Raw genomic sequence first — 12,734 nt, forward strand, 5'->3', positions numbered from 1 at the left:
AAAATGCACCAGGTAATTCATTTGCTTTTCTTCGCAAATGTATAATCTTTTGAACTTCTAGTTCACATTGCCATGATCGAGGATCTAAATGCATCAACGATAATGCATTCCAATTAAGTTCCTTTTCAGGAAGCTTATTATCTCCTTCTAATATTGGAAACTTTGATTCATCAAAATGATAATTCGCAAACCGGGCTTTAAATACATCTCCAGTTTGTATCTTAAGATACCTCATTGTAGAGGGAGAATCATATCCAACATATATCCCCAATTTTCTCTGGGGTCCCATTTTGGTGCGATTAGATGGTGCAATGGGAACATATATCATACATCCGAATATTCTTAAATGGGAAACATTTGGCTGCTGGCCAAAAGCTAATTACATAGGAGAGAACTGATGGTAACTTGTTGGCCTCAAACGAATAAGTGCTGCGGCATGTAAAATAGCATGCCCCCAAACCGAGGTTGGTAGATTTGTTCTTATAAGTAAGGGTCTAGTAATTAATTGGAGGCGCTTAATAAGTGATTCTGCTAACCCATTTTGTGTGTGAATATAAGCTACTAGATGTTCAACACTTATTCCATTACCCATACAATAAGTATCGAAAGCTTGGGAAGTAAATTCACCAGCATTATCAAGATGAATTGCTTTGATTGGATTTTTCTGAAAATTGTGCTTTTAATCGAATAATTTGAGTCAGTAATCTCGCAAACTCCAGGTTGCGAGAAGACAATAAGCACACATGTGACCATCTCGAAGATGCGTTTATCAGGACCATAAAATATCTAAAAGATCTACATGGTGGATGAATAGGTTCACATATATCACCTTGAATCCTTTCTAGGAATTCAAGGGACTCAAATCCAATCTTTACTAGTGATGACCTTAAAATTAACTCCCCTTGAGAACATGCAGCACAACAAAATTCACTAGATTTAAGAATCTTCTGGTTCTTTAGTGAATGTCCATGGGAGTTTTCAATAATTCTCCGCATCATGGTTGTTTCCGGATGACCCAATCGGTCGTGCCAAGTTATGAATTCATTTGGGCTCGTAAACTTCTGGTTTACAGTGGCATGTGATTCAATTGCATTAATCTTGGTATAATATAACCCAGATGAAAGTGAGGGCAACTTTTCTAATATAACCTTCTTATTTGAATTATGAGTTGTGATACATAAGTACTATTGACTTCCCTCATTCATAGTCTCAATATGATATCCATTTCAGCGAATATCTTTAAAACTTAACAAGTTTCTTAGAGACTTGGTGGATAATAGTGCCTTATTTATTATGAATTTTGTTCCTCCGGAAAACAAAATTGTAGCTCTTCCGGAGCCTTCAATCATATTACCTAAGCCAATAATAGTATTAACATATTCTTCTTTTAGCACAAGATGGGTAAAATATATATCACTTTTGAGAATGGTGTGCGAACTTGCACTATCCGCATGACATACATCTTCATTATATATCCTTGCCATTTTCTTCAAAGATAAATAATAATAAAATGAGTAGTAATACATACACAGTCAAATTGAATTCTTGGTTGGAATTATTTTTCTAAGAAACACTGCACATAATGTCATATACTAAAATTTTATTTTAAAACTTGACATATTTAATGATTTCAAAATTCATAAACATTAATATTTCATTATTTATATACATCATATTTGAAACTTAAATACATAGAAAATAAAACTTAACAATAAATTCTTTACATTATTTATTTACATGAATACTTAACAATCACACATATTAAACTATTCCATCATTAATCAAATGGCCAATATTTCCTTCAGGATCCTCAAAGAAATCGGATACATCATAATGAGTGGTGGAATTTTCAGCATCATTTGAAACAAAATTCGACTCTTTTCCTTTGTCGTCCTTTTTCAAAGATGCTTGATAAAGATCGACTTGGTGCCTTGGTGTACGGCAGGTACGCGACCAATGGCCATTTTCACCCCAACGGAAATACTTATCCTCTGTTGATTTATTTTGTCCAATATTTCTTTCTTTATCCCACTTCTGGTGAGATCCTCTCTTTTGAACATAATTCTTTTTCCTTCCATATTTTTTCTTATTGCCAAAACCTTGCCATTTACCTCTTCTGGGTAATGATTTGCCGCATTTACTTCAGAAAATGGGGCGGCGCCAACTGGGCGCGCTTCGTGATTCTTTAAGAGCACCTCATTGTTGCGTTCAGCAACAAGAAGGCAAAAAATTAACTCAAAATATTTTTTAAATTCTTTTTCTCGATACTGCTGCTGTAGGAGCACATTCGAGGTAAGGAAGGTCGAGAAAGTTTTCTCTAACATATCATTATGAGATATCTTTTCTCCACATAATTTCATTCGTAAGGTGATTCGAAACATTACCGAATTATATTCATTTATGAATTTAAAATCCTATAAACACAAATGCGTCCATTCATATCGGGTTTGAGGAAGTAAATCACCGTTTTTTTATGATTGTACATTTCTTCAAGGTCTTTCCAAAGATCTGCAGAATCTTTTAATGTGAGATATTCATTTTTCAATCATTCGTCAAGATGATGACGAAGAAAAATCGTGACTTTGGCTTTATCCTTCTGGGATGCATTATTTTCAACCTTAATGGTATCTCCAAGATCTATTGAATCAAGATGGATTTCAGCATCTAATATCCATGATAAATAGTTGTTTTCAGATATATCAAGAGCATTAAATTCAAGATGAGAGAGTTTCAACATAATGAAAATTGTTACATGAGTCTTCCTAAAATTTGATCAGAATCTCGTGCTGATAACGTATTGTAGAATAAATGAATAAATAAATAAATAAAGAAGACTCTAGTATTAATATTTACCACAATTACTATCTCAATATATGTAATACATATGATTAATGTATTTACTAATATATGTAGTAACATAAATATAGAGAAAGATATTAATAATGTAGAAGGAAGGAAGAGAATGTTTATTATTGTGTGACAGTATAAAAAAAAGAATTATTATTAATTTTATATGTACGTATTATTATAAATTCATGCTCAATTTATATTTGTCTAAGATTCCTTTTTTCAAATTTTATTAATATAAAATCTATCATAAATAAAATATCGCTCATAATTAATATTGCACAACCCAAAATTAACTTGATTAGAGAGATAGACATTCATACTCATCATAACATGGATAATCACATTTATTCTTTATTGGCACTTCACCAATCATATTTATATAATCTATTATCATATATTGAGGCACATGAAGCGTTATTATTGAGGTCATATTTTCTCATTGAGTCAACAAAGACCGGCCAGGAGAGAAAATTTGTCGTTATTATGAATTGCAGAATAGAAAGTTCTCATGCACACAACAAGGATTTCATCCTCTAAAATTTAAATTTTATTTTAGAGAATAAAGTATAATCTCTTACTATTGATTTTATAGGTGGGATCAATAATACATATAAAAGAAAAATTATTCAAAGGTAGAAAATAACACTTTACTCTCTAAAGTGAAATTCAAACTTTAGAGGATCCAAATTCCACACCAAACATACAACGTAATTTTCATTTATTCTATTCGCCATAAGCCGTAAGCGTGCCATTGCCAAAGTCTTCTTTAATTTTTTATTTTTTTTTTCCAATTAATTCTCGAGAAGGGGAGAAGTTGACTTTATAATAGTTGGTCTGTTGGTGGTTGTTTGTCAAAAAAAGTGAACAAACAAGAACCTTCTCAATGTTTTTATTATTTATTATTATTAAAACCTTCTTAATTATACATGCATAATCCATCATTTATTTAATTCATAAAACTATAAAACACAAATAATGGTTGAATAATGATGTTAAAAAATTATACTGATTTTATCAAAATTAAACATATTATTTAGATGATTTCTAATATTCTTTTTGCAATTCGGAGTTTAAAAATTAAATAATTAACTTTTGGTGTGTTAATTTAACTCTAATTTATGTTGGAACTTGTTTTAAAATTTAATGATGCATGTAGATTAGAATTCTTTTTTATTTTTACATAAAATAACCATTCATAATTTTCAACAATATATATGTAAGTCATTATGATTATCTCGTCAAAAAAGAAATTAATTAAGATTACTAATTTAATTTTATACAAACAATAAATTATATATTATTATATTAGTAAAATAACTAATTTTTAAATTTATTATTTAAAAAATTATTTAAATACATAAATTTTATGGAATGACGGTATACAATTTTTTAAGTTGTTGATATATCAAAATTAAATTTTAGAATTAATAGTAATAAAGAGTTAATATATATATATATATATATATATATATATATATATATATATTACATAGATAAAACAATTTAAAAATAAAAAACTTTAAAAAGTTACGTTGTTTTTTTTTTTTGTCATTATACTATTCACACACCGAACTCAGTCATACTATGAGATTCTTAGACCTCATTCGAATCTTAGTTGAAATTTTAATCTTAATAAAGTTTGATAAAAGAACTATAAATTCTCCATTTGTGCAAACCTCACCTGCAAAAAGTTAAGTTGTTTACAACAAGTGATAATTAAGTTCAATTCCATATCACCATTAAAAAAAATAAGTACAATATAATTTATTTTGAATAATAGTTAGAAAAATACTAAAAAATTATCAGAATTTATTAATTTTAATTATCAGTTAGTTATCAATTTTAAAAATATATAATAAAATATATTATTAGATTATTAGACTAAAAAATTAAACAATAATAAAAAATAATAAATTTTGATAACTCTAACATTTCTCTATAGTTATTTAAAAGTTTTAGACATTACGTCCAAATAATTATTCGAGTCTTTATAAAATATTAATGCAAATATGGATTCCACTTAAGAATAATCAAATTCAGTTTAATAATTAAAAAACTCCTATTTATTTTATTTTTATTTATAGGCTTATATATAGCCCCACGACCAAGCTAAAGCCAAATGCCTCAATTATTAACAAATAGCATACGGTTCATAAGAAAGCTGAAACAGACATTTTATTAAAGAGAGCAAGGACATTGTCTTAGCACTAAAAATAGCACACATCATCTTCTCTTCTTAAATTCTTTGGTTGCTAAGAAAAAGTACTTCATTCAACCACTTTCTCCTTCTTCTTGTATCAAGTAAACTAAACCGTGGTGATGATTGCTGTTGATGAGTTAGTTCATAATAAAGGTGCTAAAGCTTTGGAGAATCCAAATCCTTGTAAAGATCTTAAGGTACATACCTTCATTATTCAAATCTCTGTCTTTGGTTATGAATTATTATTGAACTTTCATGAATGTCACTAACTACCAAGAAACTTTGGGTTTTCAGAGAGGTATATAGTATTTGTCATACTTGTCAAATTTAGGACCAACCATTTTCTATGGATATCTGAAAATTCATAGAATTTTTTTGTAGGAAAATATAATTTCCAAATTTAAGAATAATGAATAGCTAAAAGAGCCATAGTTTAATTTCTTTCTCATTTTTAAACCTAAGATATTTTGACTTATTTATGTTATTTATACACAAAAAATCAACTAAGAAATTAATTATTTATATAAAATATACACTAAAAATAAATTAAATAATATATATAATATATAATATAATATACTACCTGATTTAGTACCTAATTTTTTGTGTGCATATAGTATTTTTTATTTTGACTTATGCATTTTTGTTCTATTATTATTTGTATTGAATGAAAAAAGAATTCAATCATTGATGATTTCTTTGTGAAAAAAAGCATAATATTTTCTCTTTTTTGTTTTTCTTTTTAATAAGTATGATCACTATTGAGTTGGTCTAATATATAGTTATAATAGTTAGCAAACTCATTTTCTCTTGATGGGAATCAAGATCTTAACTTCAAAATTTGGATGGAAAAAAATTGTGTTGTAAAAACTAATTAACCATAATTCTCAAGACATTTTGGTTGCACAATGCACTCCTTATAATAGAATTTAGATGTTGGCAAAATATAAAAAGAAAAAAGGAAAAAGAGAAAAAGAGCATATCAGCATAGTATCTTAGAATTAAGTAATAATTTCATAAACTTAGGTATTATAAATTTGTAACCAAAAGGAAATTTTTTTTATTTACTAACAATTTAATTAGCTGGAAAATGTGGTATATAGTATATAGTCTATATGAGATGAAATAATGCAAGAATATCCATATGAATAAGAACAACCTCCATGTGATTCTTGTGCAGGTACATCTTTCAATATGCTTAGAACTTCAGAAACTCGTAGATAGAATCTTGCACATAATATTAGCTACTGAATCAGCCAGACCAAATTGTACTTTAGCAATAAAAGCACTGTGTTCATTACACCTCCATTTGAACAAAGCCAAGTCCATTATCAAACACTGTTCTGAATGCAGTAAACTCTACCTGGTATATACTTTATATAATATGTTCTTCAAAGCTATTAATTGGTGGGTTTTTTTTTTTGTTGTTGGGTTAATATCAATTTAAGATTTTTGGTTTAGAATTCATAAAAATGTGTAATCGATCTCTCGAATTTTTATAATTAAATATGAGATTGACTATATTGACCATTTTTTCATCAATTACTAACACATTTAAGAAAATTCAAGAGATCAATTTGCAAATATTTGAAATTCGGGAACCAGAATACAAATAGAATAAGTTTTAGGGGGGTAAAATGCAATTAACACAATTATAATAATTGTATCCTCATCATACTCTAGTAATAAATATGTTTTTGCAATAACTAACTACATATTTCACTGCTTAATTTAGGCTATGACATCACATAGGATACTTTCAAGATGTGAAAAAATTCGAAATGCATTTGAGTTATACTTGACTCAAATTCAAAGTGCTGTTCCATTGTCCTTGGCTGCTGAGGTTAGTATGTAACACACAGAATTGTTCTGTCTCTTTAATACATATCCATTAGTTGCATAAGTTTTCATAACATCTGGGTATGTATTTCACATATTGTTTATGTTCCGAAGGTTATCTAAAACGTTGATTTGGTTCTGGACATGAGATCCAGGATTCTTCTGAGGCAGCATCTCCGACTTGTTTGATGTCGAGGTGTCGCTATCCGAGTTAGGAGATGGGGGTAGTACTTGTAAAAGAATCTGATATTTAAGTTAGCAAAGATTTTAAGTAGATTTTCAGTATATTAGAATGTGAACCTGAGGGGTGTTAGTGTATTTACAGTAGAGTCAATAATCAGGAGTAGTTCCACCTTTGTTGGTAGATGACCGTTCCCTTTATCTTGGAAGTTTGTTGGAATCTATCTTTTAGTGAAGATAGAGATAGTATGAGAGATTCGTGAAGGCAGTTACTTACTTAAATAAGTGAGACTGGTACTCCTTTTTGCTGTAAGAGGTCGAACAAATGGTGGAGGCCATTTTTTTTGGATGGACCTTTTCATTTTTATTGGGCTTAACTTTATATTTTGGGTTAAGGTATAAATAGTTTGTATTTTTATGTTCTAAATTTTTAGATTGTTAGGAATATAAAAAGATTAATTACAAAAATATTCTAAAGTGACTGATTGAGGACAATATGTTATTTAAATAGGATGTTCTAATTATAAATGTTTTAATTAATTAGTATACTTTAAGTTACTTGTAGCTTAAGAAAGTTCCTTTTCTTTTGAAGAATGAACTTTAAAGTCATTCAATCATATTCAAACATAAAAAGTTGTTATTTTTGTCGACATAATCATACATAATTAAGTGCATATGTAAAACTACTTTATAATTAACGTTGCGTTGTTATTATGAGTCAAGTTTTTGTTTAACTTATTAACTAACACAACGATTATTCCTACAGATATCTGGAATACTCCATGACCTTAAGAATACAGAATTTTCCCTAGAAATTGCAGAAGTTGAAGCTAGGAAAGCAATTCTAGCATTGTATGAGAAGGACTTAAATGATTCAGCTTCTTCTATGGAGAATGCAGAACTTGAAGCCATTCAAATTGCAACTTCAAGGTTGAAAATAAACTCTACATTCTCCTTCATAGTAGAGAAAGCATCACTTAGGAAGCAACTTGATCAAGTTAATAATGACACAAACCAAAAGGAGAAGCAACTTCTACAATACCTTTTGTATTTATTGATGAGATATGGCAAATTCATTCATCAAATTGGAAGCAACTCTTTGGATCATGAACATAATCATGAGTTAGTTGTGGATAAAGAACATAATCATCAAGTTATGGAATCAATTGACAATGTAGTTAGAGACTTTGAAGTACTTAGTACTTGAGGTTATATAGGTCACCTTTTGTTCAAAACTTATCTAACATTAGTTAGGAATAAAAAGTACCCTCAAGGTTAAAAATTTTATGAAAGTGTCTTTAGGACACTTGTTAACAAAATACTATTAATTTTTATTTGATTAGATTAAGATCATTTTAAATTTTTTTTTCTAATTATATTTCTCTAGGCTACTAAGTTATTGACAATGTGTGTTAATCATTTAATAGCCATATGATGTGACAAACTAAATGTATAACAACTTAAGGTTTGACCCATTTTCACATCTAGGATTTTTGTTAACATCATGCTTCTTGTATTGTTATCTATAGTCTATTGGAGATTAGAATTTATAACTTCTAAAAAGTTTTAATGTTATCTTCGCTCTTTCATCTTGCAAAATATTCAACAAAAACCAGTATGCATAGTTTATAATTTAGTGGTTAAATTTGAGTTTGAAGTAGTGTATTTCATTTGTGTCCTTCTCCCTTAACTATCTTTAGTTAAAAAGAAATCACCACAAAGAAATTAGAGTGAGAGAAAATAGAAAAAAAAGACTATTTTGGCTTTCCAAAAATTTAATTTACAACAAAATACATTTTCAACAAAAGAAATAACATCTTAACCTTTGAAGTTTATCTTTATCGAAACAAAATGCACTAAATATAAAGAAGCGTATTCTAAAAAAATAGAAATCAAATTTTGACGTGATTTTTTTAAGGGTTTTTTTGGCGATTTTTTTTATGGAAATGAAAAATAATAAAAATTAGAAAAATGTTTAGATATCCAAATTTAACTTAAGCTTTTTTAAATATATCTTCTAAATAATTATATAAATGTTTTTGCAAAAAATGGATCAACGGTATGAACTAGTTACCATTTATGAAAAAGTTTCATTCTTTTCGAAGGCCTTTTTGGCGTTAGTATTCTATTGGGCGTAGGCCCACCATAGAGAGAAGAGAATAAGCATTGGGCCCAAACAAAAAATTATTTTATTTTATATTTTGTTTTTGGTTTTGGTGCATTTCCATTCTTGTCCTTCTTCTTCCCCGAATCTAAAACCCTACATTCCAAAACTCACATCAGAAAGCAAAGTGTGCAATTCATTCGCACAGAAATGAGTTGGAGAACTCTATTCTCCAGACACAAAAAACTCACTCCATTCTTACAATTTTCCCAAAATGCCCCTATTCGCTCTTCAATATTCCATCCACTACCCTTTCCTCCCTCCACCGCCACCGCCACCTCCAGGAACTTTCACTCCTCCCGAGTCACCGCCCAACTCGGCGCCCAACTCGGTTCCCAGCTCAGAAACTCTCTCGTCCCTTCAGGCTCCATTGCCGACGAAGAAGACGCCGATGGAACCATGAACGAGTTCCTGTCCCGATTCGTGTGGATGATGCGGAAGAAGGTTCGGGAATCGTATCCTGATTCCGACAAGGGAACTGTCGACACCATGCTCCTCGTGATCGTCGAGCGCGTCGTTTCGGAGCTCGAGAAGGGAGGGTTCGATGGCGTCCTTGGGGCGGCGACGGCGACGTTTCGTCCCGGTGACAACGGCGATTTCAGCGAGGATTTGTGGAGGACCGTGTGGGAAGTGAGCAACAATGTGATCGAAGGAATGAATAAGGAGAGGAAGAAGGAGAAGATGAAAGGTTTCTTGCAGTGTGATGAGGTGAAGCAGATGTGCAGGTTAGTTGGTTAAGTTGGTTATTTATTCGGATTCAGATTTGAATTCAGTTATTAGTTAGTTAGTTATTTTTCCTGTTACTGAGGCAGTTATGGTTAGTTATAACGATCATAATAACTGTGGCCTCTCTCAAAATGTTGGAGAAATTGTTGCGTCTAAAATTCATTGTTTTTGGATGCAATTCGTATCCAGATACGTTATTTAAAAAAAAAAAAAAAGAATTAATCTGTCAGAAGCAAGATTAGTTTTATGAAATTGAGTAGGTGTGATTAGTTTCAGGGGATCTTTAAGTATTAGTTACTTTGAGAATGTTATTTAAGACTTTGTATCTATCTACATTTATATATAAACTGCAGATATGAAATGATTGATCATAACTCTTTCTGTATACTTTTGGGATAAATTTCAATGATTATTAAACTCATCATTTTACCCTCAAACTATGTGTTCTATATAATAAGGTTTGCTGGCGAGGTTGGAATACGAGGGGACTTGCTTAGGGAGCTGAGGTTCAAGTGGGCACGTGAGAAGATGGAGGAGCATGAATTCTACGAGGGTTTGGAGCGCATGAGGAAAGAAGCCGAAGCTGAAGAACATGAAGAGGAGGAACAAGGGGGTACAGAACATGGGGATGCTGGTGTTGGTGTTGCTGAGGAAGGGGGTACGGTTGTTGGACTTCCCAAGAGGAAGGGGAAGATAAGGTACAAGATTTATGGGCTCGATTTATCTGATCCAAAGTGGGCACATGTGGCTGATAGGATCCATGAGGCAGGAGAGGTCATGTGGCCAAAGGAGGCAAAGCCAATAAATGGGAAATCCAAGATTGTTACCGAGAATATTCTGAAGTTAAAGGAGGAGGAGGGCAGTGATGAGTTGTTGAGGCTGTTAGCCGAGTGGGTGGAGCTCTTGCAACCCAGTAGGGTTGATTGGAAGAGCCTGCTTGACGGATTGAAACAGCAGAATCCACCCTTGTACTACAAGGTGTGTGTCAGTGGTTTAATATAGTTATTTTATTTTACGAAACCATCATTATAGTACATTTATTTTCTGAAGTGAATTATTTAAGTTATGATGGGATGAGGTGGTACTTATTTTGATGTTGGATTAATTTCTTTTCAAATCGTGTGTTTCCAGGTGGCGGAAATTGTGTTGACTGAAGATTCTTTCCAAACAACTATATCTGACTACTGTAGGCTTATTGATGCCTATGCTAAAGAGAATCGGTTTGAAGATGTTGAGAGGATGGTAAAGAAGATGAACGAAAAAGGTATGGTACCAGATGCCTCAGCAGCAACCGAATTGCTCCACATGTACTGCAAGGCGGGAAATCTTGAGCGCGCAAAACAAGCATTTGAAATCTTGAAGGCCCAAGGCTTCCAGCCAAACGTAAAAGTCTACACCGCACTGATCATGGCCTATGTAAATTCCAACGATCCTGCAAAGGGTGAATATCTTCTTAGAGAGATGGATACAAAAGATGTTAAACCAACTAAGGAAATATACATGGCACTGCTGCGAGCATTTTCTAAACGCGGTGAAGTTACTGGAGCTGAACGGATTTCTACAATGATGCAGTTTGCAGGATTCCAGCAGACTAAGGAGACATGCACATTACTTGTTGAGGCACATGCAAATGCAGGTAACCCGGATGCGGCTAGAAGGAACTTTGATTACATGAAAAACTTGGGGCATAAGCCTGATGATAGGTGCACTGCTAGCATGATTGTGGCTTATGAGAAGAAAAACTTATTGGACAAGGCATTAGAACTTCTTTTGAAGCTCGAGAAGGATGGGTTTGTGCCTGGGGTTGCAACTTACTCTGTTCTGGTAGATTGGATGAGTAGGTTGCTGCTCGTTGATGAGGCCGAACATCTTTTAGACAAAATTGCTCAGCAAGGTGAGGCTCCTCCGTTTAAGGTTCAAGTGAGTCTCTGTGATATGTATGCGAGGGCAGGAAATGAGAAAAAGGCCCTTCAAGCTCTTGGTGCTGTGGAAGCTAGGAAGGATGAATTGGAACATGCTGATTTCGAGAGAATAATCCAGAGCCTTCTTGCTGGCGGGTTTGAGCAGGATGCGCGAAGAATGTGTGGCATCATGGAGGCGCAGGGTTTCGCTCTATCGGAATCCCTTCAGATGGCCCTTTTGAAACCTAGCCGCAAATTCCCAAAGTTTAGATAGTTTAGGACTGGTTTTGGAGTTATGAGAAGAGCCATTTTTATCTGACCAACAAATGCAGCCTGTCTTATAAAGGAAGCCATGGTCTTTTGGATTGACCATAGCAATAAAGCATTGAGTTTTTGCTTCGTCAGCTTCTCATTTTTGTATTATGTTTTTGAATTCTCCCCTTGTAACATGTCTGCAAGATGTTCAGATTAGTGATTTACTTCACTCATTTTTCTTATTCTTTTGAACTTGGCCTTTCACTTTTGTACAATATAATTCAATTTTCTATAGCCTATTGATTATGTATACATACGGAATTAAAATTAACTTGTAATAAAACGACATAAGAAGTCATTTAAAAAATAAAAAATGCTTGAAAATGAAGTTATTATGTTTCAATACAAAAAAGCTTAGTATCTTCATATTTGTTTACCTGTCCTATGAGGTTTGCGAAATTCGAATGGTGTGTGTATCTTGTATCTAACGAGACAGTTTTTTATATTTTTGTGTCCACTTTTGTACGAAGGACAATGATGGACACGAGATTTCGAAGAGTGGACACGGATTTTTTTATAAATTTTGTTTTCTATTTTGTCCATGGATATTTTTTATTAT

General features: G+C 31.9%; 2 protein-coding genes across 2 annotated transcripts; both read left to right on the plus strand.

Annotated features, from left to right (window-relative positions):
* The first annotated feature begins 4,967 nt into the window (after positions 1-4,967).
* Positions 4,968-8,574, plus strand: LOC107648587 (U-box domain-containing protein 6-like). Its single transcript, XM_088491426.1, has 4 exons — positions 4,968-5,247; positions 6,231-6,416; positions 6,786-6,893; positions 7,836-8,574. Exons 1-4 carry the CDS (start codon positions 5,170-5,172, stop codon positions 8,274-8,276), a joined length of 813 nt encoding a protein of 270 aa, XP_088347552.1. The 5' UTR covers positions 4,968-5,169; the 3' UTR covers positions 8,277-8,574.
* Positions 8,575-9,293: 719 nt separating this feature from the next.
* Positions 9,294-12,427, plus strand: NFD5 (pentatricopeptide (PPR) repeat-containing protein). Its single transcript, XM_016307723.3, has 3 exons — positions 9,294-9,958; positions 10,418-10,937; positions 11,091-12,427. The coding sequence occupies exons 1-3, from the start codon at positions 9,384-9,386 to the stop codon at positions 12,132-12,134; spliced, it is 2,139 nt and encodes a 712-aa protein (XP_016163209.1). The 5' UTR covers positions 9,294-9,383; the 3' UTR covers positions 12,135-12,427.
* Positions 12,428-12,734: the final 307 nt, after the last annotated feature.

This window comes from Arachis ipaensis, chromosome B6 (genome assembly GCF_059453495.1).
Source record: "Arachis ipaensis isolate K30076 ecotype BB chromosome B6, ASM5945349v1, whole genome shotgun sequence".
Taxonomy (NCBI): Eukaryota; Viridiplantae; Streptophyta; class Magnoliopsida; order Fabales; family Fabaceae; genus Arachis; species Arachis ipaensis.